Here is a 27,214-nt window from a genome sequence, read left to right on the forward strand (position 1 = left end):
ACACCATCACCACTTACACAATCACACACACCTTCACCACTTACACAATCACACACACCTTCACCACTTACACAATTACACACACCTTCACCACTTACACAATCACACACACCTTCACCACTTACACAATCACACACACCTTCACCACTTACACAATCACACACACCTTCACCACTTACACAATCACACACACCTTCATCACTTACAGATGCACTCACACATACCTTCACTACTTACTGACACACTCACACATACCTACACTACTTACACAAACACACTTTCACCACTTACAGATGGACTCACATACACCTTCACCACTTACTGACACACTTATACATACCTTTACTGCTTACACTAACACACACATACTTTCAGCACTTACTGACACACTCACGCACACCTTCACTACTTATACAAACACACTTTCAACACTTATGCAATCACACACACCTTCGCCGCTTACTGATGCACTAACACATACCTTCACCACTTACAGATGGGCTCACATACACCTTCACCACCTCCTGACACATACATACCTTTACTGCTTACACACACACCTTCACCACTTACTTACACCTTAACCACTTACACATACACACACCTTTACCATGTACTGATGCGCTTACACACTCCTTCACCACACCTTTACTCACACACACCTTGGCCACTTATGCTGACACACACCTTTACCACTAACAGAGAGGTACTCATACACACCTTCACCACACATGCATAGTTATATAAACATATGCACAAACACATATAGAAATGAAGAGTTAAAGGGGTACTCCGCTGCTCAGCGTTTGGAACAAACTGTTCCGAACGCTGGAGCCGGCGCCGGGATCTCGGGACATCATAGCTCCACCCCCTCATGATGTCATGCCCCGCCCCCTCAATGTATGTCTATGGGAGGGGGCGTGACAGCCTTCATGCCCCCTCCCTTAGACTTGCATTGAGAGGGCGGGGTGTGACAACATGAGGGAGCGGGGCTATGACATCACAAGCTCCCTGCGCTGGCTCCAGCGTTCGGAACAGTTTTTTCCAAACGCTGAGCAGCGGAGTACCCCTTTAACCCATATGTGTATGGCATCCCCCTGCGGTACTGTGTACACAGGGACAGCTCAGTCTTTCTTTCCACTCCATCCTGTTGTAGACTCATGCAGACTGATAGAAGGGCTCATTGGTTGATGAGCGCGTCCATTGGTCCGAGGCGGAGGGCGCTCATTTTTTGGCATCAGAGGAAAACTATTTATGTGTATCCATAGTCCAACTAGATGGGCCAGAACATGGCGTTGATGTTGGCTTCCTGCACACACATTATTCCGTGGACTAACAAAAAGACCGTCTCTGTTTCATGGGACACTAGTCCAAGGCTAAACCCGTCTGATCACAGAATGACAGGGGTCACATGACACATTTTTAGTCCTGTTCTGTTATTTTATGGATGCATTACACAGGACTCATCCATTGCCTTTGCCAGTTGACTATGCACTAGTTCATGTTTTCAGAGTTTGCTAAGCTTTGGATTGTCTCTCTACGTATAACCTATAAATACCGTCCATCTCCTCCGCCATGGACAGAACCTTTTAAACATCAAATTACATTTTACTACATGAAAGTTCAAATAAAGAAAATCTCCATTATGGTCCCTGAAATATAACAACCTTTCTGTCCATCTGTGGAAAGTGCAGAAAAGTGCTCGGTGATACTTATTTGCCATTTGTGTTATTTACGGTCTATAACTTTTATGGTAACTGGTTCCTATTATTGGTTTCTATTAATGTAAAACATAAGTGAGCAGAAATGAGGTACGAATCCTTCCTTCTTTATCTTCACTTTTAGTCCAGCTGTGACTGGTTGGTGAGAAGCCATTATAATATATAACAGGAGAAGTTCTCTATGTCACTTAGGATGTTCAGAGGGGACAGGGGGAGCCACAAATTGTTGTCTATCTATCTATCTCATATCTATCTATCTATCTATCTATCTATCTATCTATCTATCTATCTCATATCTATCTATCTATCTATCTATCTCATATCTATCTATCTCATATCTAGCTATCTATCTATCTATCTATCTATCTATCTCATATCTATCTATCTCATATCTATCTATCTCATATCTATCTATCTCATATCTATCTATCTCATATCTATCTATCTATCTCATATCTATCTATTTAGCCCCTTAAGGACAGACCCATTTTTTTACCTTAATGACCAGACTCTTTTTTTATTTGTATTTGACATGTATCTCTTTAAATGGTAATAACTTTAGAACGCTTTTTCTGAGCGGAGGTATTCAGAGATTTTTTTTTGTGACATATTGTACTTTATATAACTGGTGCATTTTTGTTGACGCAGCATTCTTAGTTAAAAACTCAAAAAAACTGGAAAACTTCTGGCGTTAAAATTTTTTTTAATGGTGTACACTGTGCGGTAAAAGTGATGTTATATTTATTCTGTGGGTCAGTACGATTATGGAGATACCCATTTTATATAGCTTTCTATGTTCTTTTTCCTTTTCTGAGCAAAATAATTTTTCTGCCATTCATTTTCCAACAGCCGTAACTTTTTTATTTTTTGTCCGACACCATTGAATAAGGGTTTATTTTTTGCAGGATAAGTTATACTTTTTAATGGTATCAATTTTGCAATACGTGCTACCTTTTGATCTTTTTTATTCGGCTATTTGTACCAAAATTGGCAAATTGCTCCCCCTGTCAACACCATAGATGCGTGATCAGGATTGATCACGGTATCTATGGGGTTAATGCTGCCAGGACTGGCGCGATCGCGGCTCCGGCAGCTGCGATGGGACTCCGGCTGTCAATTGATTGACAGCTCAGTCCCGCCGCCGAACTCCTGCGCTGCCCGTGGCAGTGCTGGAGATTACTAGGACGTATGCATACGACCCATCGTGCAAATGTGTCGGGTGCTTGGATGTATGCATACGTCCTATAGCGGGAAGGGGTTAAATCTATCTATCTTCTGTCTATCTGATATCTACATTGGGGCAAAAAAGTATTTAGTCAGCCACCAATTGTGCAAGTTCTCCCACTGAAAAAGATGAGAGAGGCCTGTAATTTTCATCATAGGTTATAACCTCAACTATGAGAGACAGAATGAGGAGAAAAAAAATCCATGAAATCACATTGTCTGAATTTTAAAGAATTTATTTTCAGATTATGGTGGAAAATAAGCATTTGGCCAATAACAAAAGTTCTTCTCAATACTTTGTTATATACCCTTTGCTGGCAATGACAGAGGTCAAACTTTTTCTGTGAGTCTTCACAAGGTTTTCACACACTGTTGCTGGTATTTTGGCCCATTCCTCCATGCAGATCTCCTCCAGAGCAGTGATGTTTTGGGGCTGTCGCTGGGCAACACAGACTTTCAACTCCCTCCAAAGGTTTTCTATGGGGTTTTGATCTGGAGACTGGCTAGGCAACTCCAGGAGCTTAAAATGCTTCTTACGTTGCTACTCCTTCATTGCCCAGGCGGTGTGTTTGGGACCATTGTCATGCTGAAAGACCCAGCCACATTTCATCTTCAATGCCTTTGCTGATGGAAGGAGGTTTTCACTCAAAATCTGAGGATACATGGCCCCATTCATTCTTTCCTTTACACTTATCAGTCATCCTGTCCCTTTGCAGAAAAGCTGTCCCAAAACATGATGTTTCCACCCCCATGCTTCACTGTAGGTATGGTGTTCTTTGGATGCAACTCAGCATTCTTTCTCCTCAAAACATGACGAGTTGAGTTTTTACCAAAAAATTCTACTTTGGTTTGATCTGAACATATGACATTCTCCCAACCATCTTCTGGATCATCCAAATGCTCTCTAGCAAACTTCAGACAGGCCCAGACATGTACTGGCTTAAGTAGGGGAATACGTCTTGTTACGCCGAGCGCTCCGGGTCCCCGCTCCTCCCCGGAGCGCTCGCTACACTCTCCCCACTGCAGCGCTCCGGTCAGATCCACTGACCCGGGGCGCTGCGATTCCGCTTCCAGCCGGGATGCGATTCGCGATGCGGGTAGCGCCCGCTCGCGATGCGCACCCCGGCTCCCGTACCTGACTCGCTCTCCCTCGGTCCTGTCCCGGCGCGCGCGGCCCCGCTCCCTAGGGCGCGCGCGCGCCGGGTCTTTGCGATTTAAAGGGCCACTGCGCCGCTGATTGGCGCAGTGATTCCAATTAGTGTGTTCACCTGTGCACTTCCCTATATCACCTCACTTCCCCTGCACTCCCTTGCCGGATCTTGTTGCCATCGTGCCAGTGAAAGCGTTTCCTTGTGTGTTCCTAGCCTGTGTTCCAGACCTCCTGCCGTTGCCCCTGACTACGATCCTTGCTGCCTGCCCCGACCTTCTGCTACGTCCGACCTTGCTTCTGTCTACTCCCTTGTACCGCGCCTATCTTCAGCAGTCAGAGAGGTTGAGCCGTTGCTAGTGGATACGACCTGGTCACTACCGCCGCAGCAAGTCCATCCCGCTTTGCGGCGGGCTCTGGTGAAAACCAGTAGTGACTTAGAACCGATCCACTAGCACGGTCCACGCCAATCCCTCTCTGGCACAGAGGATCCACTACCTGCCAGCCGGCATCGTGACACGTCTGGCACTGCATGACTTGAGTCCCTGGCGACTTAGTGTGTTACTGATGGTAGTCTTTGTTACTTTGGTCCCAGCTCTCTGCAGGTCATCCCCTTGTGGTTATGGGATTTTTGCTCACCATTCTTGTGATCATTTTGACAAAACGGGATGAGATCTTGCGTGGAGCCTCAGATCGAGGGAGATTTTCAATGGTCTTATATGTCTTCCATTTTCTAATAATTGCTCCCACAGTTGATTTCTTCACACCAAGCTGCTTGCCTATTGCAGATTCAGTCTTTCCAGCCTGGTGCAGGTCTACAATTTTGTTTCTGGTGTCCTTCGACAGCTCTTTGGTCTTGGCCATAGTGGAGTTTGGAGTGTGACTGTTTGAGGTTGTGGACAGGTGTCTTTTATACTGATAACAAGTTCAAACAGGAGCCATTAATACAGATAATGAGTGGAGGACAGAGGAGACTCTTAAAGAAGAAGTTACAGGTCTGTGAGAGTCAGAAATCTTGCTTGTTTGTAGGTGACCAAATACTTATTTTCCACCATCATTTGCAAATAAATTCTTTAACCCCTTAAGGACTTGGGGTTTTTCCGTTTTTGCATTTTCGTTTTTTTCCTCTTTACCTTTAAAAAATCATAACGCTTTAAATTTTGCACCTAAAAATCCATATGATGGCTTATTTTTTGCACCACCAATTCCACTTTGTAATGACATCAGTCATTTTGCCCAAAAATCTACGGCGAAACGGGAAAAAAAAATCATTTTGAGACAAAATAAAAAAAAAACGCCATTTAGTAAATTGTGAGGGCTTCCGTTTCTACACAGTACATTTTTTTGGTAAAAATGACACCTTCTCTTTATTCTGTAGGTCCATACGATTAAAATGATACCCTACTTATATAGGTTTGATTTTGTCCTACTTGTGGAAAAAATCATAACTACATGCAGGAAAATTTATACGTTTAAAATTGTCATCTTCTGAGGGCTCATTTTTTGCGCCGTGATCTGAAGTTTTTAGTGGTACAATTTTTGTATTCATAGGACTTACTGATCGCTTTTTATTCATTTTTTCATGATATAAAAAATAACCAAAAATACACTATTTTGGACTTTGGAATTTTTTTCGCGCATACGCCATTGACCGTGCGGTTTAATCAATGATATATTTTTATAATTCGGACATTAACGCACGTGGCGATACCACATATGTTTATTTTTATTTACACTTTTTTTTTTTTTGCAGTGTTATAGCTCCCATAGGGGGATTTAACACTGCACACACTGATCTTTATCATTGATCACTGGTTTCTCATAGGAAACCACTGATCGATGATTCTGCCGCTTGACTGCTCATGCCTGGATCTCAGGCACTGAGCATTCATTCGGCGATCGGACACCAGGAGGCAAGGTAAGGGACCCTCCTGTTCGGGATGCAGCGATTTCGCTGTGGACATCCCAAACAGCCCCCTGAGCTAACCGGAAACGATTTACTTTCACTAAAGGGTTAATAGCGTGCGGCACCGCGATCAGTGCCACGCGCTATTAGCCACGGGTCCCAGACGTTGTTAGAGGCCGAGCCCGACCCGCTGTGGCCCCGCGTTATGGAACGGGAGCAGACTCATGACTTACCGGTACGCCATGAGTCCGCTCCCGTTAAAAATCAGTGGTTAAAAATCAGACATGTGATTTTATGGATTTTTTTTCTCATTATGTCTCTCATAGTTGAGGTATACCTGTGCTGAATTACAGGCCTCTCTCATCTTTTTAAGTGGGAGAACTTGCACAATTGGTGGCTGACTAAATACATTTGTGCCCCACTGTATCTATCTATCTATCTATCTATCTCATATCTATCTATCTTCACTAACTGCCATAAACCATAGGTTTCCATTCAGCATTTCCATAAAGGTTTCTGTTACTTATGACAACATGGCCAGCTCCTAGTGTATATGATCACTGGGCAACAGAGTTACATTGACCCCCTTCATACCCCATCTTTGTCTTGAAATTAGGATCAGGTGTACCAAGATCACTGTGGGCCCCGGGCCTTATCATCTGCCCAGGTTGGCTAATGTTGATTCCAGCTACAGACTATGTTATTATTGCCATCTGAAACACCAAGAACCCTTAGACAGAAAAAAAGCTAGTGTGAACAGAGTTTAAGAAAACCCTTTTTCTAATAACAGGCTAGAGAATTTTGAGCAACTAGAGGAGGGGGATTGGATCAGGACCATCCAATATTGGTCACAGCAATTAACTGGAGGAACCAACATGGTCATGCAGTACAGAGCCAGGACGTTTGTTCAACCAGAACTTATATGCAATAAACTTACCTGGCCGCACTAAAGCGGTGATCTCTCTGCCGACGTATTAGAAGGCCTCTGTCAACAAGCACTAATTTTGCAAATCGGCACTCATTTACAGAGCCTATCACACGACTCAGGCAACATGCGGGAAGTGCTAGAAGAGCAATCAATGAGTTATTTGTACAGACCATTGCTGCAATCAGCCATCGTATTACATGGTGAGATGTGCTGCCGATGGGCAATGATTTTTCAGAAAGTCAAAACGAAACGATCAGCTGCCGAGCAAGCGTTTGCTCGGTTATCAGCTGATCTCTGCTCTTATTATATGGCAACCAGCCTCAATGACAGCAGGGCTGGTGCCAGGAAGCTAGAGTGCCAACCAAGTGCCAGATATAGATGGGTATCTGCTGGCCACAGACACCTGTGATGTGTAAGTTTGTGTTTTTGAATTTACTGTGTTATGACCCGTGCCTTGTTTACTGGTTTCCTGCTTCTGGTTCTGGCATCTCATTTTGGTATACTTACTGACTTGTCCCCAACATTGCCTCCTGGCTCTGACCTTGGCTCTTACCCTGGCTCTTACCCTGGCTCTGACCTTGGCTCTCACCCTGGCTCTCACCTTGGCTCTTACCCTGGCTCTCACTTTGGCTCTCACCCTGGCTCTCACCTTGGCTCTTACCCTGGCTCTCACCTTGGCTCTTACCCTGGCTCAGACCTTGGCTCTTACCCTGGCTCTGACCTTGGCTCTGACCTTGGCTCTTACCCTGGCTCTGACCTTGGCTCTTACCCTGGCTCTCACCTTGGCTCTTACCCTGGCTCAGACCTTGGCTCTTACCCTGGCTCTGACCTTGGCTCTTACCCTGGCTCTGACCTTGGCTCTTACCCTGGCTCTGACCTTGGCTCTTACCCTGGCTCTGACCTTGGCTCTTACCCTGGCTCTGACCTTGGCAGAACTAGAGATTATTGCATCTATGTACCCAAAGAACCAGGCTCTCCCTATACAGTGCCTTGAGTGCAAAAGGTGGAGGTGTGCAGAAGTTGCACTGTGTGCAAAAAGTGGACCGTGTGCAAAATGTGAACCATGTGCAAAAGGTGTATTGTATAAAGGAGGTGGACAGGGTGCAAAAGGTCGACCATGTGCAAAAGGTAGACCATGTGCAAAAAGGTGTATTAAAACAGTAAATAAAAGTATTTTAACTCTGAGCTTTATGTCACTGGACAACATCAACTGAGGGGTACAAATAGTGATGTCCTAAAGTCCATCCAAGTAGGTAGGGTGACTCTAGGATCCGTCACAGAAAGGGAAAATCACTCAGTCGTAGGCCAACCCTATAATGGATACTCCAAGTAAGTAGTGACAAAGGGAACAGGTGAGTTTAGGGATACACCTTCTTGACCAGACCTCACATTGTAATTGCCCTGCGTTGGTGCTACAGGTTAAGTAAACACTTGCGTTTCTCAATACTTTATAGCTATTCTCAGAGAGTTTTGACAGTGCTATTCCCTGTGATCAGCTCGCACAAAGAGTAACATTTTAAATACATTTAATTAAACTATTTCACTTAACATTTACAATATATCAATCTTTTTCTAAAAACATGAATTTATCAGTAAAGCTCTGCAGTAATTGTAAAAAAAAAATATATATATAGGTATATTATATGGTGTGTAATATAAAGATATATTACACATGATGGGTAAATAAAGTAAACTAGCACTTTAGATATCGTTTAATTATTCTTTAGAAATTAAATTCTTCAAAAGCTCATTCCATAGAATACATGGTTCGCCTTTTCGCTATTTTATTCATAGTTAGACCAGATGTTCTTGATCTGCTGAATATTACAGTGGAGGCCACACCATGTTATTAATGGTGATACCCACCACCTTTTATGGTCATAGCCCCTCTTGGTAACATTTCTCAATAACAATGTTACATTCTTGTTTATTGTTCTTTCATATAATACTGTATTTGTATGATGAATTCTATTAATGCTACTTTCCCATAGGGTCCATTCCGTAGTCCAGCTGAAGTGCTACAACAACGTTACAAGCCTTTGGAACCAACCCTAAGAGTCGGCACTTCATTCAGCTCCCTGGAAGAGGCTCGGGAAGAACTGAAGAGACAGGAATGGAGGAAAGGTTTCCAGGAAGAAGGGTAACTTATAGGAGCTTTAAACTTTAAAGAGGAACACAAATGAATCAGTCCTGAGGCAATATCTTTGCTAACTATGTCCCATTATGTGCCTTGTTTATGCACCACAAAAAAGTCACATTTATCATTATTATTATGTGTGCAGAATACAGACCTAAGAAGTGACAATGTATAAACACCAGCCCCCTGTAGGGAAGGGCAAAGATAATACTTGGGTGAGGGGAAGGCTTACATCATCTACAGTAAACAGGAAGTAGTCTAGGAAAGAAGCTGGAAATAAAGGTCTAAAGCCCCCAATATACACTATAGAAAAATTGGTCAAACCTGCCAGTTTCGACAGGACTGGCCAGCTCACTATTCTGCTGGTGGGGTCACTGTGTACATACTTTACATTAATTATCCTGTACTGATCCTGAGTTATATCCTGTATTATACTCCAGAGCTGTACTCACTATTCTGCTGGTGAGGTCACTGTGTACATACATTACATTACTTATCCTGTACTGATCCTGAGTTATATCCTTTATTATACTCCAGAGCTTTACTCACTATTCTGCTGATGAGGTCACTGTGTACATACATTACATTACTTATCCTGTACTGATCCTGAGTTATATCCTGTATTATACTCCAGAGCTGTACTCACTATTCTGCTGGTGGGGTCACTGTGTACATACATTACATTACTTATCCTGTACTGATCCTGAGTTATATCCTGTAAATCTATTATTAGAAAAATATACGGTAAATCATAACAAACACAAAACCAGCACAACTTTGCTATAACTGAAAACAACAACATGAAATAACATAAACCCAAACTTTACATTTAAAATAAAAGAACATAAATCCTGCCTAACCGGCCAGCCCAGTTTTCCTAAAAATACTAGAAACACACCTTACATAACCAAATATCTAACAACACACTCAAAAATAGCACTATTTAGCTATAACTCAAAAACACCCAGACTTGGGAAAATCACACATTGCAAACAGAAAACACTCCCACTACACACCATTATTTATTTATTTTTTATTTAATTATTGATTTTTTTTAATAATAATAACAACAATAACAATAATAATAATAATAATACTATGCCACACACATGCACACACATATCCATATCTTTACCTAGACAGAAAGAAAATTTAATCTGCATCTCAAAACACCCAAACTTGGGAAAATCACGTATACAAACAGAAAACATAACAAGCACTCCCACTACACACCATTTTTTTTTATTATAAATAACATTAATAATACTATACCACACACACACACACACACACACACATATACATATTTTACCTACATTTTACCTAGGAGACCTAGACCAAAGAAAAGTAAATCCACAACGGGATGCAAAGATACCAAAGAAAAATTACTACAAAAATAACAACTGGTTTGACTGCCAAATCTATCTCTACTATAAACACTATATAATATAAACCAAAATATAAAATAAACTAAAATATAACATATATTATACATACTATATACACTATATGCACTTATAAATATACAGAAAACACACCTACAAATACAATAAAACAACCTACACTAAACTGTCCATTCACCCACACTACCTGCCCTCCTGTACATGGGTCAGAGTCCATACAGTTCAAAGTCTTCTATGTCCAGTCCACAACTGACCCATGCCAGGTCCACGGAAAGAAACAAACACCACCACTCACAAATACACCCTGCCAACCTAGAACTCCTCCCAACCAACTTTACCATTACCAGCTTTGTAACATACATAAACAAGCAATACAACCCACTTTAGGCCCAAGTTTGGTGCCTGTAAGCCCTTCATAACATTAACACCTGAAAACAAAACAAAAGCTGTGGTGCACATGCATTAGCCCACCACCAGGAAGAAGGTTGGCAATCCTGATACATACAAAATTGACATTCTTTCCCTAACTCCACCCTACCTCTCACTCTACCATTATCCCTAAAAATAAACTGACCCTATTATCACCCTAAACCTGTCCTTACATCACTTTCCCTAACCAAAACAAGGATACTCTACCCAAAAGGTCTAGGACACATCAAAGCAAAATCCTCTCGATAGGAGAGAAGCCCTACTGGTACCAAGACTGCCATACACCAAAGACCTTATCTTCCCGAGGTCACCGGTGATATTCCTACAGACCTCCACCTCGGAGAGGACTTTCCACTGTGTAGACACTAAACACCTTGCGCTCCACGCGTAGTAACTAACTACTAAGCTAACTAAGAATAAAGTGCCCCGATCACGGCCACCCGGATTCCTGAATGCCCCATAAGCCCACTCCGGCTAGGTAAGGCCGGCAAGTTGACTACAGCTGATGGAAGCGCCCACTCGGTTGTAAATGAAGGGACAATGAAGCAGAAAGTGGTCTATGCTTTCCAGCATGTCCACACACTCTTCTTGGGGACATCCCCAGTTATCAGATCTCCTGCACTTTAAATTGTCCCTCACATATAACTTCCCCTGAAAGCAGCGCCAGGCCAAGTCCCAAAACTTCTGGGGGATTCTTTTCATGTTTAAAAGGTACAACCCCACCCTCAAATACCGACCTGGGCAGTCTCTGAGCGCCAGAGGCTTCTGGAAGTGGGTCAACAGAACCCGTATTCCAAGGAACTGCCTTTACTGGGTCCTGATCTTTCACACTCCCAGACCCTACCGAAGTATCGCCTTCAGAGTCGGGTTAGCGGAAGCCACAAGATATCCATGGGGCGTACAGAGGTCCTTCACTCACCCTCCTGTCTGCTATTCCTGGAAGAAGGGCCGAAACCACTCCCTGCAGGAGAGTACCCACGGAGGAGCCCTCTCTGACCAGAGGTTTGAGATGTTAGCTTCACTAAGAACACCACAGGGTTTACCTTAGATAAACCCCCTAGTCTTCTCGTGCGGTGCGTAACCTCCCTCTTGACTAGCTTCAACCTGTTCCCCCATAACAGTTAGAAAAACAGGCTTTAGATCCTAGTGTAGTAAGCCTCTGGCAAGATACATACACTGCCCAGAAAGATAAACAAGGGGAGCAGGTACGATTTGATTAGGTGTACCCTTTCCCTGAGGGTCAAAGACCAACCCTTCCACTGGTCCACCTTCTGAGTGGCATCCTTGAGCTTACCATCCCAGTTTTTGGTGGGATAATCATCCCTGCCGAATGTGATGCCTAAGACTTTTGCTGATTCCTGGGGCCCTGGAAAGGTGTCCAGAAGATCAAACATGGGATCTCCCCCTCTCAGCCAGAGACTTTGACACTTATCCCGGTTGATCTTAGACCCGGATGCCTCCGAGTAGCGTTCCACCCATTCTGGTGACATCATCAGCGTACGTCACTACTCTCTGAGGAACATCCAGTTCTGCCAGATTCATCCCGACTCCCGCAAACGGCCCACAATCTACCCTCCAGACAAAGGGATCGATCGCGAACACGTATAAAAGCGGGCTCAAAGAACAACCCTGACGGACTCCAGACCCAACCACAAAGGAGCGGCCAGACCAACCGTTCACCAATTGGAAACTCTCTGCCCCTGCATACAAGATCTTAAGATCTTAAGGACAGCATGTACCTCTTCCAAAGACCTGCACTACCCCACTCCACTGCCTCACGGACACAGAGAACAGCAGTTAAGGGGCTGCGTCCTGGAACCGAGCAGTACTGAGCCCCTAAAGGAGCCGGGGTGCAAATTTCACCAGCCGATTAAACAGTATCTTGGCCAGAAGCTTCCTGTCCATATTGAGAATTTCCTACATTTCCTCATCCAGCACATTCTCCTTCAGGGCCTCAGCAGTTTCAGGACTAACCTCTGGAGCAGGGCCAGAAGCTACCCCTGCCATATGGGAACTCTCCAGTTCCCTGCTCCTTCTCCGATTAGCCTCCCACCTCAGCTTGGCAGGACCTTTCCTCCTCACTGACCCTGTGGCACCTTCACCAACACTCGTGCCCTCCCCAGCTGAGGCAACATTACTGCTCTCCCCAGCCAAGGGCAAATGTGCTAGGACAATGGCTGAAAGGTGTCCTAAGACACCACCCAGATGACACCTGATCTGCCTACAGGATGTAGCAAGATGACCTACCCCACCACACAGAGCACAGACCTGCACGGTACAGGTTGCGCTAAAGTGAGTGAGGCTGCCACACCTGTGACAGACCTTGGGCTGCTCCTGGTAGAAAATTTAGATTCTGTCTCTCCCAAGAAAAGCAGCTGATGGGATGTGGGCAACAGTGCTCTTTGAATGCTTCAGTTTGACGGAAAACGTCCAGGCCCCAGACCAGATCCCATGTTCGTCATAGTTCTTTTTTGGCATGTCCGTCACATCCCCATATCGGCTGAGCCAGGTCATGATGTCATAGCAACATAGTGACTAGTTACATGTCAAAATGGTCACTTTCTTGGCCAAATTCTGACAGGATATCGCCTTTACGGTGAAATCCTTCCAGCCGGGCTCGCTTTTAACCATTGCAAAGTTCTACCAGAAGAGTTCCAGACCCTCTGGCCGAACAAAGCTGATGTCAAACTCAGAAGTACCATAGGGGTGGATCAGGATAAAGATGTCACTTGCCCTGAATTCCATCTGGAGGAGGAGCTCAACCACCTTACCCCGAGGCGGACACACATCTTGCCCCTCTACAATAAACGGACCACATTCCTATGGCCACTTTTCTGCCCGGATGTCGGGAGGGACCAGACCACCTCCCCGTTTTGTTCTCGGAATGTGCCTAAGCCATGTCTTTCTATCCAAAAAGACAGGTCAACCTCACCCCTCCCCTCTACCTGGATTGACCTGTCTCCCCTATTTAGAGTTTCCAGGAGGCACTGTTGCAAGTGACCCCCGGAGCCAGACGGAGATGGGGAACCCCCTGACCCCCCGGCAGTGATGCTGGCATAGCTTGGGGGGGTGGGAGCAATCGAACTAGATCCAGACCCCAAACCAGTGCCCTTATTCTTAACCGAAATGTCAACCATTAAACCTCTCTCTGGCATTCCACTACCACTCCTCACCTGCATTTCACTTGCACCCCTCTCATGCATACTACGAGCACCCCTCTCTTGCACCTCACTTGCAGCCCTCTCTTGCTCTCCACTTGCACCCCTCTCTTGCACTCCGTTTGCACCCATATCTTGCACTCCACTTTCACCCCTCTCTTGCACTCCACTTTCACCCCTCTCTTGCACTCCACAAGCACCCCCCTCATCCACACTGCTACTACAACTCCTCCCATGCACACTATCATACAACTCACATTCTGCACATTAACATTTTTATTCACATTTTTGCTCTCACTTTTACTATTGGCTGCACTCTCCCTTGGTGTGTTACAGGTTGGGCTGGCTAGGTCTATTGCTCCATGTATAAGGGTTGCCGGTTTAAGGATTGGCGCTGCACAGCTCTTCTGTCCAGTCTCCTGGGGCACAGACACAGGCTCCGTCTCCGGACGCACTCCCGCCTCGCCTACTGCAATTGACGCGCACGGAACCTCCCCCTTCACAGGAGAGTGCCCCGCAGCGTCAGAACTGGTACCGACCCCATCCACTATGGGACCTCCCCCTGAACCAACAAGGTCCGACGCCCGGACACTACCCCCCTCACAGGGGAGTGCCTTGCATCGCCAGGACCTGTACCGCCCACTTCAACCAGGGGTCCGCCCCCCAAATGGGTGAATCTGCCACCATTTTCTGGTGCTTGGACACCCTCCCCCTCACAGGAGAGTGCACTTTTTTTTTGTCTATAGCACCCACGGCCATTTTGGGTGCACTACTGTACCCCCATGCTGGTCCCGCTCCACTACAGAAACGGGGTCTGGCAGATTGGGGGGCCCAGCACCCTGACTCGGCTTCTCAGCTGGCCCAGGTTGCTAGTCCTTCTGTTTTCTTACTTTTCTTGCCCTTTGCTCTTTTATTCTTTCTCTTCTCCTCTGGGCTTAAATCTTCTCCAAAAGAAAAGTTTTCTAGACGGGTAGGGGACTCCTGCATAACAATTGCTTGCAAGACACCCCCATCTGCCAAGCCGCTGCCATCACTGCAGTTACTGCCATCCTCATTCTCATCCTCACTGGAGGGAGGTAAGGCCACCTGACCTGGGTTCACATAGTCTGCACTCAGGGTAAGTGTGGGGTCAGGGGTAACAGTGGTGGCACGCACAGAACCTGTATCCATATCCCCCTCACTCACATCGCCCTTCTCACCTCCTCCACCCTCCTCCATCTCTTCCTCCCTACCCAGGAGTCTGCCACACACATGGGGAGGGGCTGATGGATTCTCTGCTTCTCTGGAAATGTGCTGGAAGTCACAGGAGCACAGACACACCCAACCTCACTCCAGAGCTGGACTCACTATTCTGCTGGTGAGGTCACTGTGTACATACATTACATTACTTATCCTGTACTGATCCTGAGTTATATCCTTTATTATACTCCAGAGCTGTACTCACTATTCTGCTGGTGAGGTCACTGTGTACATACATTACATTACTTATCCTGTACTGATCCTGAGTTATATCCTTTATTATACTCCAGAGCTGTACTCACTATTCTGCTTGTGCGGTCACTGTGTACATATATTACATTACTTATCCTGTACTGATCCTGAGTTATATCCTGTATTAAACTCCAGAGCTGCACTCATTATTCTGCTGGTGGGGTCACTGTGTACATACATTACATTACTTATTGTAAGTAGCACTGAAGAAGTGGATCCGCTGAACCTGTGTGGATGATGACATGGGCCGTACCAGAGAGCGGAGTCCAAGGTGCCGCTGGTATTCACCAGAGCCCACCGTAAAGCGGGATGGACTTGCCGTGGTAGCTGGCACCCAGGTCGCTACCCCAGGCACGACTCATCCACACAGGCTGTCAAGGTGACACTGGAAGGATGAAGCAAACTCGTAGTCAGGAAAAGCAGAAGATCATGGCAGGCAGCACAGGAGCGTAGTCAGGAACGAAGTAAGGAGGTCAAAACACAGCAAGGTAATACAGAACAGGAATGCTTTTTCTTGGCTAATGAGCACAAAGATCCTGCAAGGGGAAACAGGAAGTGCTGACCGTAACCAATTAAATGGGCACTGTCACCAACTTTTTTTTTTTTTGATATGTTATAGTACATATGTACTACAACATATCTCTAATATAGTTTCATTATTTAGTTTTTTATTAACATGGTGTAATTTACATTTGAAAATTGCCCACTAGGGGTCTCCCTCCTAGTGGCCAGCTGCAGCCTGGCGTTACGTCACGCCTGAAAAAGCACTGATTTTGGCCTGACAATCTGTCCTTTTTCATTTAGGCTGCTCTCGCTCCCTGCCTGTCAATCAGACAGGTGGGAGCGAGCGCATTGGCTCCCCGGCCACTGGCTGGGAGGCCACTCCTCCCACACGTGTCGTCGCCGCCGCTGCCCCTGCACGCCCGCTGCCGGACTCTGCAGTATCTGTAAGTAAGAGGGAATGGGGTATGCGGGCGGGGGGTTTGTGATGGAGGGAACGGGGTATGCGGGCAGGGGGGGGGGGGGGGGCTTTGACGGAGGGAACGGGCTAGCGCCGTAGCGCCGTATGGCACTAACTTATAGTTTATCTACACAGGGTGCCTCCAGCTGTTTCACTACTGCAACTCCCAGCATGCCCTGACAGCCTATAGATGTCAGGGCAAGCTGGGAGTTGTAGTGGTGAAACAGCTGGAGGCACCCTGTGTAGATAAACTAAGGGTGGAAGTGTGAGCATACTACCAGGCAGACATAAAGTTATTTTTAATATAGTAAAAAGAAAAATTAAAAGCAGGGAGGGGATTAGGCATAGATTGGCAATAGGCAGGGACAGAAAAAAAAAATTAGGATGGTGGGAGCTACCCTTTAAGGGCGTACTGGCCCTTTAAATCACAGCACGCTGATCCTGAGTTATATCCTGTATTATACTCCAGAGCTGTACTCACTATTCTGCTGGTGAGGTCACTGTGTACATACATTACATTACTTATCCTGTACTGATCCTGAGTTATATCCTGTATTATACCCCAGAGCTGTACTCACTATTCTGCTGGTGAGATCACTGTGTACATACATTACATTACTTATCCTGTACTGATCCTGAGTTATATCCTGTATTATACCCCAGAGCTGTACTCACTATTCTGCTGGTGAGATCACTGTGTACATACATTACATTACTTATCCTGTACTGATCCTGAGTTATATCCTGTATTATACTCCAGAGCTGTACTCACTATTCTGCTGGTGAGGTCACTGTGTACATACTTTACATTACTTATCCTGTACTGATCCTGAGTTATATCCTGTATTATACTCCAGAACTGTACTCACTATTCTGCTGGTGAGGTCACTGTGTACATACATTGCATTACTTATCCTGTACTGATCCTGAGTTATATCCTGTATTATACTCCAGAGCTGTACTCACTATTCTGCTGGTGAGGTCACTGTGTACATACATTACATTACTTATCCTGTACTGATGTACAGTGGACATGTGACACTCCTCCTTTTCATCCGTGATACACATGTGGCAGCATGTAACTGTCTTGACATGTAGTTATTCTGTACAGAGTAATTACACATTATTACATAAATTATCTGATATATACATTATTGGCTTTCTCTTGGCATGGGAACCTTGGTGCCTCATACCTCCTTATCACCATTAAGACGGTGTATATATGTACATTTTGAGTGTTTATGCGCCACCTGAAGTGCGCCTCACCGGTAGGTCAAGGAAGATGCTTCGCCTTTAACATCAGAGTTTTCTGCCGTAATTACCGCCATTGCATGGAACATTTAATAATCAGAAGAGGCTTTTTAAGTTATACTAGTAAATGAGCTAACCCCATTAATACAGAATAGTCTATTGCAAGCAGTAAAATGAGAGATAGTCAATGAGAAAATCATATTTTACAAATGAGTGCCCTAGGGCTCAGTTGGAGATGATTATTCGCGTTTGATCCACAATTCCTCTGTCTTTTGCAGCTAATTTTCCGCTGGATATTTACAAAGCTGCGACTTCATTTTTTTTTTCGGCTTAATTTTTCTAATGATGCTATGTTTTTTTAATAACACTGGGGATGAAGATATTAAAGACTTTGTATAATTAAGAAGTTCGAACTTCTTCCGAGGTTCTTGACTTTCTCTTTTATTTATAAAAAAAAAAAAAAAAGGTCATTATATTTCCATCTATTAAAGCAGAGCGATCATATTTCCCTCACGTTGTTACATATCAAGGATTCTGCTTCTGGATAAGTTGGAATAAATATAGTATTGGGCTTAAAATGTGTTATGTATATAACAGGCAGGGCTTTTATGGGCCAGAGGGCATGGGGGCAGTTTTGGCCGCGAGAGGCATAAGCCCCAGTGAAATTGTAGCGTATTTAAAGGGGTATTCCAGGCAAAAACTTTTTTTTATATATCAACTGGCTCCGGAAAGTTAAACAGATTTGTAAATTACTTCAATTAAAAAATCTTAATCCTTTCAATAGTTATTAGCTTCTGAAGTTTTCTGTCTAACTGCTCAATGATGATGTACCGTCCCGGGAGATGTGCATGATGGGAGAATATCCCCATAGGAGCTGCACAGCTCCCGGGACGTGAGTCATCAGAAAGCAGTTAGTCAGAAAAAAACAACTCAACTTCAGAAGCTAATAACTATTGCAAGGATTAAGATTTTTTAATCGAAGTAATTTACAAATCCTTTTAACTTTCCGGAGCCAGTTGATATATGAAAAAAAGTTTTGGCCTGGAATACCCCTTTAAGGGTTTTATTAACTTTCAAGCCCATGATGTCAAGTTATTTCTTAAGTACTTTACTTGCCTTACATGTGTGGGGTGGATCAACCCTTTTTTTTTGTGATTTCCTCCCTCCGACCCCAAGTCGTCTTGAGCCTTTGCCCAGGAGCATTTTTAGCTCCAGACAACAGGTGATCACTTACTTGCCTAACATGTGTGGGATCGACCCTTTTTTGTGATTTCATGGTCACCCCAGGTTAAGAATATGGGCAAGCCCTCTGTGATCAGCTGTTGTCTCGAGCTGAACAGGATCGTGGGAAAGACTCAAGATGGCAGTCATCAGCAAACCGGAGGAATTCTGAACATGGAGGGGGTAGGCACCTTGTGATTAGCTGTTGTCTCGAGCGAAACAGGATCCTGGGAAACAGGGGCGTAGCTATAGAGGTAGCAGATGTAGCAGTCGCACCGGGGCCCTGGTACCTAAGGGGGCCCCAAAACACATCTGCCCCATAAAAGACCAGTATTTTAATTGGTATATGGGGCCCTATTGCAGATTTTGCATCGGGGCCAAGAAGCTACAAGCTACGACTCTGCTGGGAAAGGCTTCAGACGAACAGGCATCAACATACCAAAGGAATGCTGAATTGGGGTGAAGGTGGGTGGGGCAAGCATCCTGTGATCTGCTGTTGTCTTGTGCTGAACAAGATCCGACATCAACAGACCACAAGAATGCTGAACCTGGTACCCATGAAATCACCAATTCTCACTTTTCCTTCCTGAACCCTAAATTTAAGGTGTTGGGAGCCAATTTGTTCATGTCCCTGGAATGCGTGGGGATAACAGATGATCTGTATAATCATCTAAGCTTAGGAGGAGGTTGTTATTATTTACATCCACTTATTTGCCCCTGTTTAATAGTGTACTTAGAAGAAAGGGGGCCCCAAAGAAAATATTGAAATGGGCCTTCTATTATGGTGTCTAATTTTGCCCCCAGGACAGAAAGGTCTGGTGTTTATCTCCCCTTTACTTTCCATGACCCATTGGTTAATACCCTCCTCCATTAATCTGCTAACAATTCAGTTTCCTGGAGAGAGAGGAAATATGCACAGTTTCAAATTTAATGTTAAACATATTTACACCTCTCCTTCCTCCCACTGCAAATACCACTGAATATGTCCACTACATATCCCTCCCCTTAAAGAAGAGGGACCCCCCCCCCCACGCGATCTCCGCCTAGATAAATGGAGTGAGCGTGTGTTTGTTTGTTTGTACCAGTTTGTTTGTTTGTACCAGCTGACCTGCTGTGTGCGAAATAGGGCCGAGCTGGGCCACGTACGGGAGATCGCGGAGGGTCCCAGCGGCCGGATCCCCCCCCCCCCGCGATCAGACATTTATTCCCTATCGGCAAGATACATTTCTTAGCACTTGACATCTTCTTTAAAAGTCAATAGGCTGGAAGGTTATATGTACCGTATTTTTCGCCGTATAAGACGCACTTTTTCTTCCCCAAAACTGGGGAGAAAAAGTCGGTGCGTCTTATACGGCGAATACACCCCTATCGCGGCGGTCCCTGCGGCCATCAACGGCCGGGACCCGCGGCTAATACAGGACATCACCGATCGCGGTGATGCCCTGTATTAACCTGCCGCGTCTGAAGGGAAAGTGACACTAACCCGGCTGTTCGGCCGTGCTGTTCGGGACCGCCGCGATTTCACCGCGGCGGTCCCGAACAGCCTGACTGAATAGCCGGGTTAGTGCTTACAGGACACCGGGAGGGACCTTACCTGCCTCCTCGGTGTCTTCTCCGTTCAGGGATCCCCTGTATTGCCGGCGCTCTCCTTCCTCGTCATCACGTCGTCGCGTATGTGCGTCGTCGTGCGTAACAACGTGATGGTGGCGACGGAGAGCGAGGATACCCGGCCGGCAGCAGAGACGTTCCGGAGCGACGGGGACACAGCGACAGCGATGGAGCGACATCCAGGGCAGCGGTGTCGGGTCCGGAGCGGCGGGGACACGTGAGTATTACCTCCTATGCAGTGGTCTTCAATCTGCGCACCTCCTGGAGGTCCGCAGGTTGAAGACCACTATTGGGTTCAAAATCTTTATTTTTTTAGATTTTGCACCTATAAATTGGGTGCATCTTATACGCCGGTGCGTCCTATAGGGCGAAAAATGGAAGGCGAATCTCTGCAACTGCTGTTGTAGCAGCTCAGTCAACATAGCTTCCCGCATGATCTTGTAAGGTAAATAGAGTAATAAAATGTATTAGAATTTAGAAATGAAAACATAGAAAAATAATATGTAATAAATGTTGTATATAATCCATTAAATTAGCATTACGTTACATGTGCACAAATCGGCCCAAAAACAGCTGTTTTACGGTAAAAAATAAGTCCCCAAAAGTGCCTGTATTCTTTCAAATAAATTATATTAAAGGGGTACTCCGGTAAAAAACTATTTTTTTTAAATCAACTGGTGCCGGAATGTTAAACAGATTTGCAAATGACTTCTATTAAAAAAAAATCTTAACCATTCAGCTGCTGCCAAGGAAGTTCTTCTCTTTTTAAATTTCTTTTCTGTCTCACCACAGAGCTCTCTGCTGACACCTCTGTCCATGTCAGGAACTGTCCAGAGCAGGATAGGTTTACTATGGGGATTGGCTCCTGCTCTTAACAGTTCCTGAGACAGACAGGTGTCAGCAGAGAGCAAAAATTCAAAAAGAAAAGAACTTCCTATGGAGCTTACAGCATTTTTACAGGATTTTTGAACAGTAATTTACAAATATGTTTAACGTTCTGGCACCAGTTGATTTAAAATAATATATATTGTTTTTCACCAGAGTACCCCAAATCCAGTGGGAAAAGGGCTCTTTGTGCCACATACTTCAGTTTTATGCCCACAATTGTCCTGGCCATGAAACTAATGTATATACTCGAGTATAAGCCGAGTATTTGTGCACGATTTTTCGTGCGGAAAACGCCCCCCTCGGCTAATACTCGAGTGAACTCTTCACCTGTCAATCCCTTCTCAGTGGTCTTCAACCTGCGGACCTCCAGATGTTGCAAAACTACAACTCCCAGCATGCCCAGACAGCCATTGGCTGTCCGGGAATGCTGGGAGTTGTAGTTTTGAAACATCTGGAGGTCCGCAGGTTGAAGCCCACTGCGGCCTTCGTCATCATCCAGACCCCCTTTAGTTTTCTACTCACCTCCTCTCGGTGGGAAGGAAGGGTGAGCTGGTCCGGACCATCTATGCTGCAGGGACCGTCCGGTGGGGAGGGATAGTCGTTCCCTGCTGTCCATCTTCACCGGGAGGCCCTCTTCTCCGCTCCGGGCCGGCCCCGGACTAGTGACATTGCCTTGATGACGAGTGCAGAAGACGTCCGTGATGTCCCTGTGCATGAACTTCTCTGTGCGTCGTTGTCAAGGCAACGTCACTAGTCTGGGGCCGGCCCGGAGCAGAGAAGAGGGCATCCCGGTGAAGATGGACAGCCCGGAACGACTAACCCTCCCCACCGGACAGTCCCTGCAGCATAGATGGCCCAGACCAGCTCACCCTTCCTTCCCACCGAGGGGAGGTGAGTAGAAAACTAAAGGGGGTCTGGATGATGACGAAGGCCACAGTGGGCTTCAACCTGCGGTCCTCCAGATGTTTCAAAACTACAAATCCCAGCATGCCCGGACAGCCGATGGCTGTCCGGGCATGCTGGGAGTTGTAGTTTTGCAACATCTGGAGGTCCGCAGGTTGAAGACCACTGAAGAAGGGATTGACAGGCAGTGATGATAAAGGGGGGGGGGATGATGACAGGGTGATGATGAGGGGAGTGTTAATGACGGGGGTCTGGATGATGACAGGGGGGGATGATGACATGGGGGGGGATGATGTATTTCCCACCCTAGGCTTATAGTCGAGTCAATAGCTTTTCCTGGGTTTTTGGGGTGAAATTAGGGGCCTCGGCTTATATTCGGGTCGGCTTATACTCGAGTATATACGGTAACTAGCTGGAGCCTTTTTTTAGCCAACTACATGCCATGATATGGCCATATTTTGCATGCAATTTGAGACATATTTTGAAATCAGCCAACTTGGGTGGGGCTTGTAGCCTCTCTCCCCCCTTCCATTGTATGTGTGCTCAGTCACGCTGGAGGGAACTGGGAGCAGGCTGCATGTCGGCCTAGTGCTGCTGTAATTGCCCACTGGCCCCTGGTTTTTGCTTATTACGCACAGGTAGGTTAGCGTTAGGTCCCGTGCCATCTGAGAAACCTTGGCGTTGGTGTGCGGGCTCTGGTGTGTCCTTTATATAAGGATACACTGGCGAATGTCTCAATTTTAACATCAGTGTTGAGGGATTAGCCAATGTCACTGTATACATCTACCACAGTAGTGCACCTAAATTTCTGTATTGTATTATTCTAATTGTTACACATCCACACCGTTTATCTGGTGTAGGATTCTATTGTGGCACTTGTGGTCCGCTGCAGGCATCCTCCATTGTATGCATTTTTATGCTGGGGATCGCCCCTAGCAACGGACTACAAGGGCAGGATCTGCTCCCCCAGTATATATGCACAACTGCATTTGGGGTTGAGCACCTCCAGCCATTTGAGACCACGTTTTTTGTTGTTGTTTATATTTTGAAATGCAAATAATAATACTAATATTTTTTTTATTTATATAGCACCAACATATTCCACATTGCTTTCATATCAATTAAATCACCTTTACCTTTTAGTATGCTGTGCAGTGTGGGAGGAAACTGGAGTATCCGGGGGGGAAACCCACACAAACACGGGGAGAACATACAGACTCCATGCAGATGTTGTTCATGGTGGGATTTGAACCTAGGACACCAAGGCTGCAAGGCAACAGTGCTAACCACCATTTTGCTCAATGCCCTAAAATCATCTCACTTTAAAACTGCGGGGGAGGGGGGGCTGAAGCTTTTGTTGTAGCCGAAAGGGCCAAAATGACCCATATGCAACAATCGGGCTTGAAAGGTTTGGAATTTTCAGATTTTTTTTTCCCCTGTAAAAATGGCTTTTTTTTAGGCTCAAAATGAGCAAAAACACAAACAAAAAAAACGTGTGAGAACATAGGTCAGAAGACTTGATTTCAGTTGGTTTAAAAAATCTGCTGGGTAAGGGCTCATTCACACTATGGAATCCATCCGGAGCAGGCGCTAACCAAACAAGCCGGTGCTAGGGCCACCCTAAAATGCGCTATCTTAATAGATGGAAATGCATTTCAGAGTGGATTCCGCAGAAACATGTTCATTCTTTTGGGACCCAGAATTTCTATGCGCAACGTCCGCCATGGAAATTCTGTAGTGTGAATGGTGCAGCAGAATCCCATTAAGAACAATGGGAGTCTGTTGCACTGCATTTTTCAAGCGGAATTATGCTTGGAAAACTGAAGTTTGAATGGGCACCTATTGCAAGTTCCAGTGTATGCAAATATGGCTGGGGGTCACAACAAACAGAAAAAATTGATAAATACTAGAAAAATTTCGGCAGCTGTTCAAAACCTCTAGTTTTGAAGATTTTTTTTACGTTTTAGGTGAAACTCCTATTTTAGACTTGGGAAGATGAAGATAAAATTGCAATAGGGCACACACAAAAGAATTAAGAAATGAAATACTAATAGAGTTGACCTAGTGGTGGATTCTTTCAATTATAAGATGAATAAAAAGGCAATAACTAGGAATATTTTTACAAACAACAATTATGACTATAATTTTTTAATCCCACCATTCTTAAGATTGCTATTTACAGCAGTGTTTTCCAACTTGTGTGCAAACGGCTGTCCAGGCATGCTGAAAGTTGTAGTGTTACAACAGCTGGAGACATACTGTTTGGAAAACACTAATTTATAGTATTAAATGGGCCCCATCAGACCTTTCTAATATATTTATAGAAATTGTGGCTTATAAAAAAAATTTCACTACGGGTCCCCATATCATCCAGAACATAATCCTCTCCAGCTGCAGCATCATTTTTGTCCAAGCTTAAGCACAGGCATGGATAAAGTCTAGGAAATGAGGGCGGGACTAGCACTCCTCTGTTCTCACTCCTGTCCTATTAGACTGCAGCATAGAGGAAGGGGTTACAGGGCAGCCTGCAGTGATTGGATAGAGAGACCCAACACTCAGGGATTCAGAGTGAGGACACACCCCCTCCAAAACACAGAATGACAAAGCAAGTAAACAACAAATAAGGTATTTGTGAGAGAAATATAGAGGCTAGACACATAATAATTAAATGTACAAGATCAGGATTAGGTGCTGAGTAACATATGATTTTTTTTGTGTGGGATATGACAGGTACCAAATCACTGTAATTGCAATATTACTCTAGTGTTCTCCAACCAAAAATATCACTGTTACACTAAAACTTAACATTTGTTGTTTCCTAGAATAAAAACAAGATGCCATAAAAATTTACAAAAAACAAACCATCCTCAACAAAGAGGGATCTTCACCCACACTGGTGAAACCGCCAGTGTTGGATAGTAAAAACCAGTGAACAATGTCACCCATAACGTACACAGATAGTGGAATCAGAAATAATGTACAAAAAGCAGGGCCTGGTACGTACAGCCCTTACCTATATGTCCCTTATTCTACCCCTACACCCTAGGCGGGGTAGACGCCCTCATAAGGGCAGCCCCGCATTGGAACTTAAGCCTCCTCTACCCTAAAATGTCCCTGGATAAGTAGGGATGAGGTACTTTCTGTCACTAAAGGGATGCTGTCTATCTTGGAGGATAGGAAAAGGACAACAAGCCTATAAAGCGTATATATGCAAAACATAGATGTATTTTTGTAAATACAGATGATCAGTCATCAAACAACATAAGCACACAAGCAAGAGCTGAGATATATAACTTGTGACTTATCTGATTCCAAACAGCTCAGTGCCGCTAGTCCCGACACATTTCTAGCCCCAATTCTTCAGGGGACGATAGGGGGCTCCACTGGTGTACATAACTCCATAGTAGGATGATGGCCGATGAATAGAGCCTGCATATGCTCCACCATCAGGGATCAGATAAGTCACAAGTTATATATCTCAGCTCTTGCTTGTGTGCTTATGTTGTTTGATGACTGATCATCTGTATTTACAAAAATACATCTACGTTTTGCATATATACATGGTTTTTCTCAGTTATATCTTACATTTTTACTGGAGAATTTTCTCTAGTTGTGAAACAATAAGGTTATAACATGTGATTATTACTTAGGTTATCATTTGCTGTTAAGAGGTACACCTGTGGCTAACTTTCGATAACATAGGTCATTTACCAGTGCTGTGACCTGAGTATACTCACCATTATATTTTTATACTCGCGCACAGTGTGTAACAAGCAATAGGCTTTATAGGCTTGTTGTCCTTCTCCTATCCTACCAGATAGACAGCATCCCTTTAGTGAGACAGATAGTACCTCATCCCTACTTTGTCTGTAATCAGGGACATTTTACGGTAGAGGAGGCATAGGTTCCATTGCTGGGCCGCCCTGATGAGGCCATCTACCCCTCCTACCGTGTAGGGGTAGAATAAGGGACACATAGTAGGGACATATAGGTAGGGACCGTACGCACCAGGCCCTCCCCCATTCCCCTAGTTCCTTCTCCCATTCCATCCCCCACCTGTTTCCTTTAGAAATAGCTGAATAATATCATTTACATTATTGCTTTTTGTACATTATTTCTGATCCCACTATCTGTGTATGCTAGGGGTGAGATTGTTCACCGATTTTAACTATCCAACACTGGTGGTTTCACCAGTGTGAGTGATGATCCCTCTTTGTGGAGAATGGTTTGTGTCACATTTATCTGTGAGTTTGTTTTTTGTAAATTTTGATGGCATCTTGTTTTTATTCTAAGAAACAGGATATGCCAGGTACTCTTTAAATAGGATGTTGAATTTCTTCATTGACTTTTGTAATTCCAAAGTGTCAGTATATGACTACACCTATGGAATTCGGTACCCTAAACAAGTTTTACGTGTGTTCCGGTAGACCGATCTCTTTGAATTCCTTTTGTGTATGGTAATAATCAGATGTGACACGAGTACATATCCTATTCCCCTCGCCACACTGTGCAATTTAGCTACCAGTATCTTCGAATGTTCTAAGGCAGATTTCTCCATCGCCTGCCATGGCTTTTCAGCCATAAGATCCCAAGAGATGGCAAATTTTCTTTCATGTCGGAGCATAAGAAAAATGTACTATTAAAATGCAATTCAGAAGTGATAAAAATTGTAAGTGCGGCAGCCGGCTCACAGCACCTCTTCTGTATACTCAGGGACATTGGGGCCACATAAATTTTTTCACTGATGTCCATCCCATGTGCAAATTAGCCTTGCAAGTAGTATAATCTGTCTTGTATGAGTGCTGCCGATCCCGGGAGGATATACATGCTTCTGCACT

General features: G+C 44.7%; 1 protein-coding gene across 2 annotated transcripts in view; it reads left to right on the plus strand.

Moving 5' to 3' along the window:
• Positions 1-27,214, plus strand: part of SPATA17 (spermatogenesis associated 17) — a gene marked incomplete at its 5' end in the record, with an annotated part of 239,616 nt that overhangs the window by 138,545 nt on the left and 73,857 nt on the right. For both annotated transcript variants that reach the window (XM_056568354.1, XM_056568353.1), the window contains 1 exon segment: positions 8,918-9,066. In XM_056568354.1, coding sequence (XP_056424329.1) covers positions 8,918-9,066 — 149 coding nt within the window.

The sequence above is a fragment of the Hyla sarda genome, chromosome 3 (assembly GCF_029499605.1).
Source record: "Hyla sarda isolate aHylSar1 chromosome 3, aHylSar1.hap1, whole genome shotgun sequence".
NCBI classification, from domain to species: domain Eukaryota; kingdom Metazoa; phylum Chordata; class Amphibia; order Anura; family Hylidae; genus Hyla; species Hyla sarda.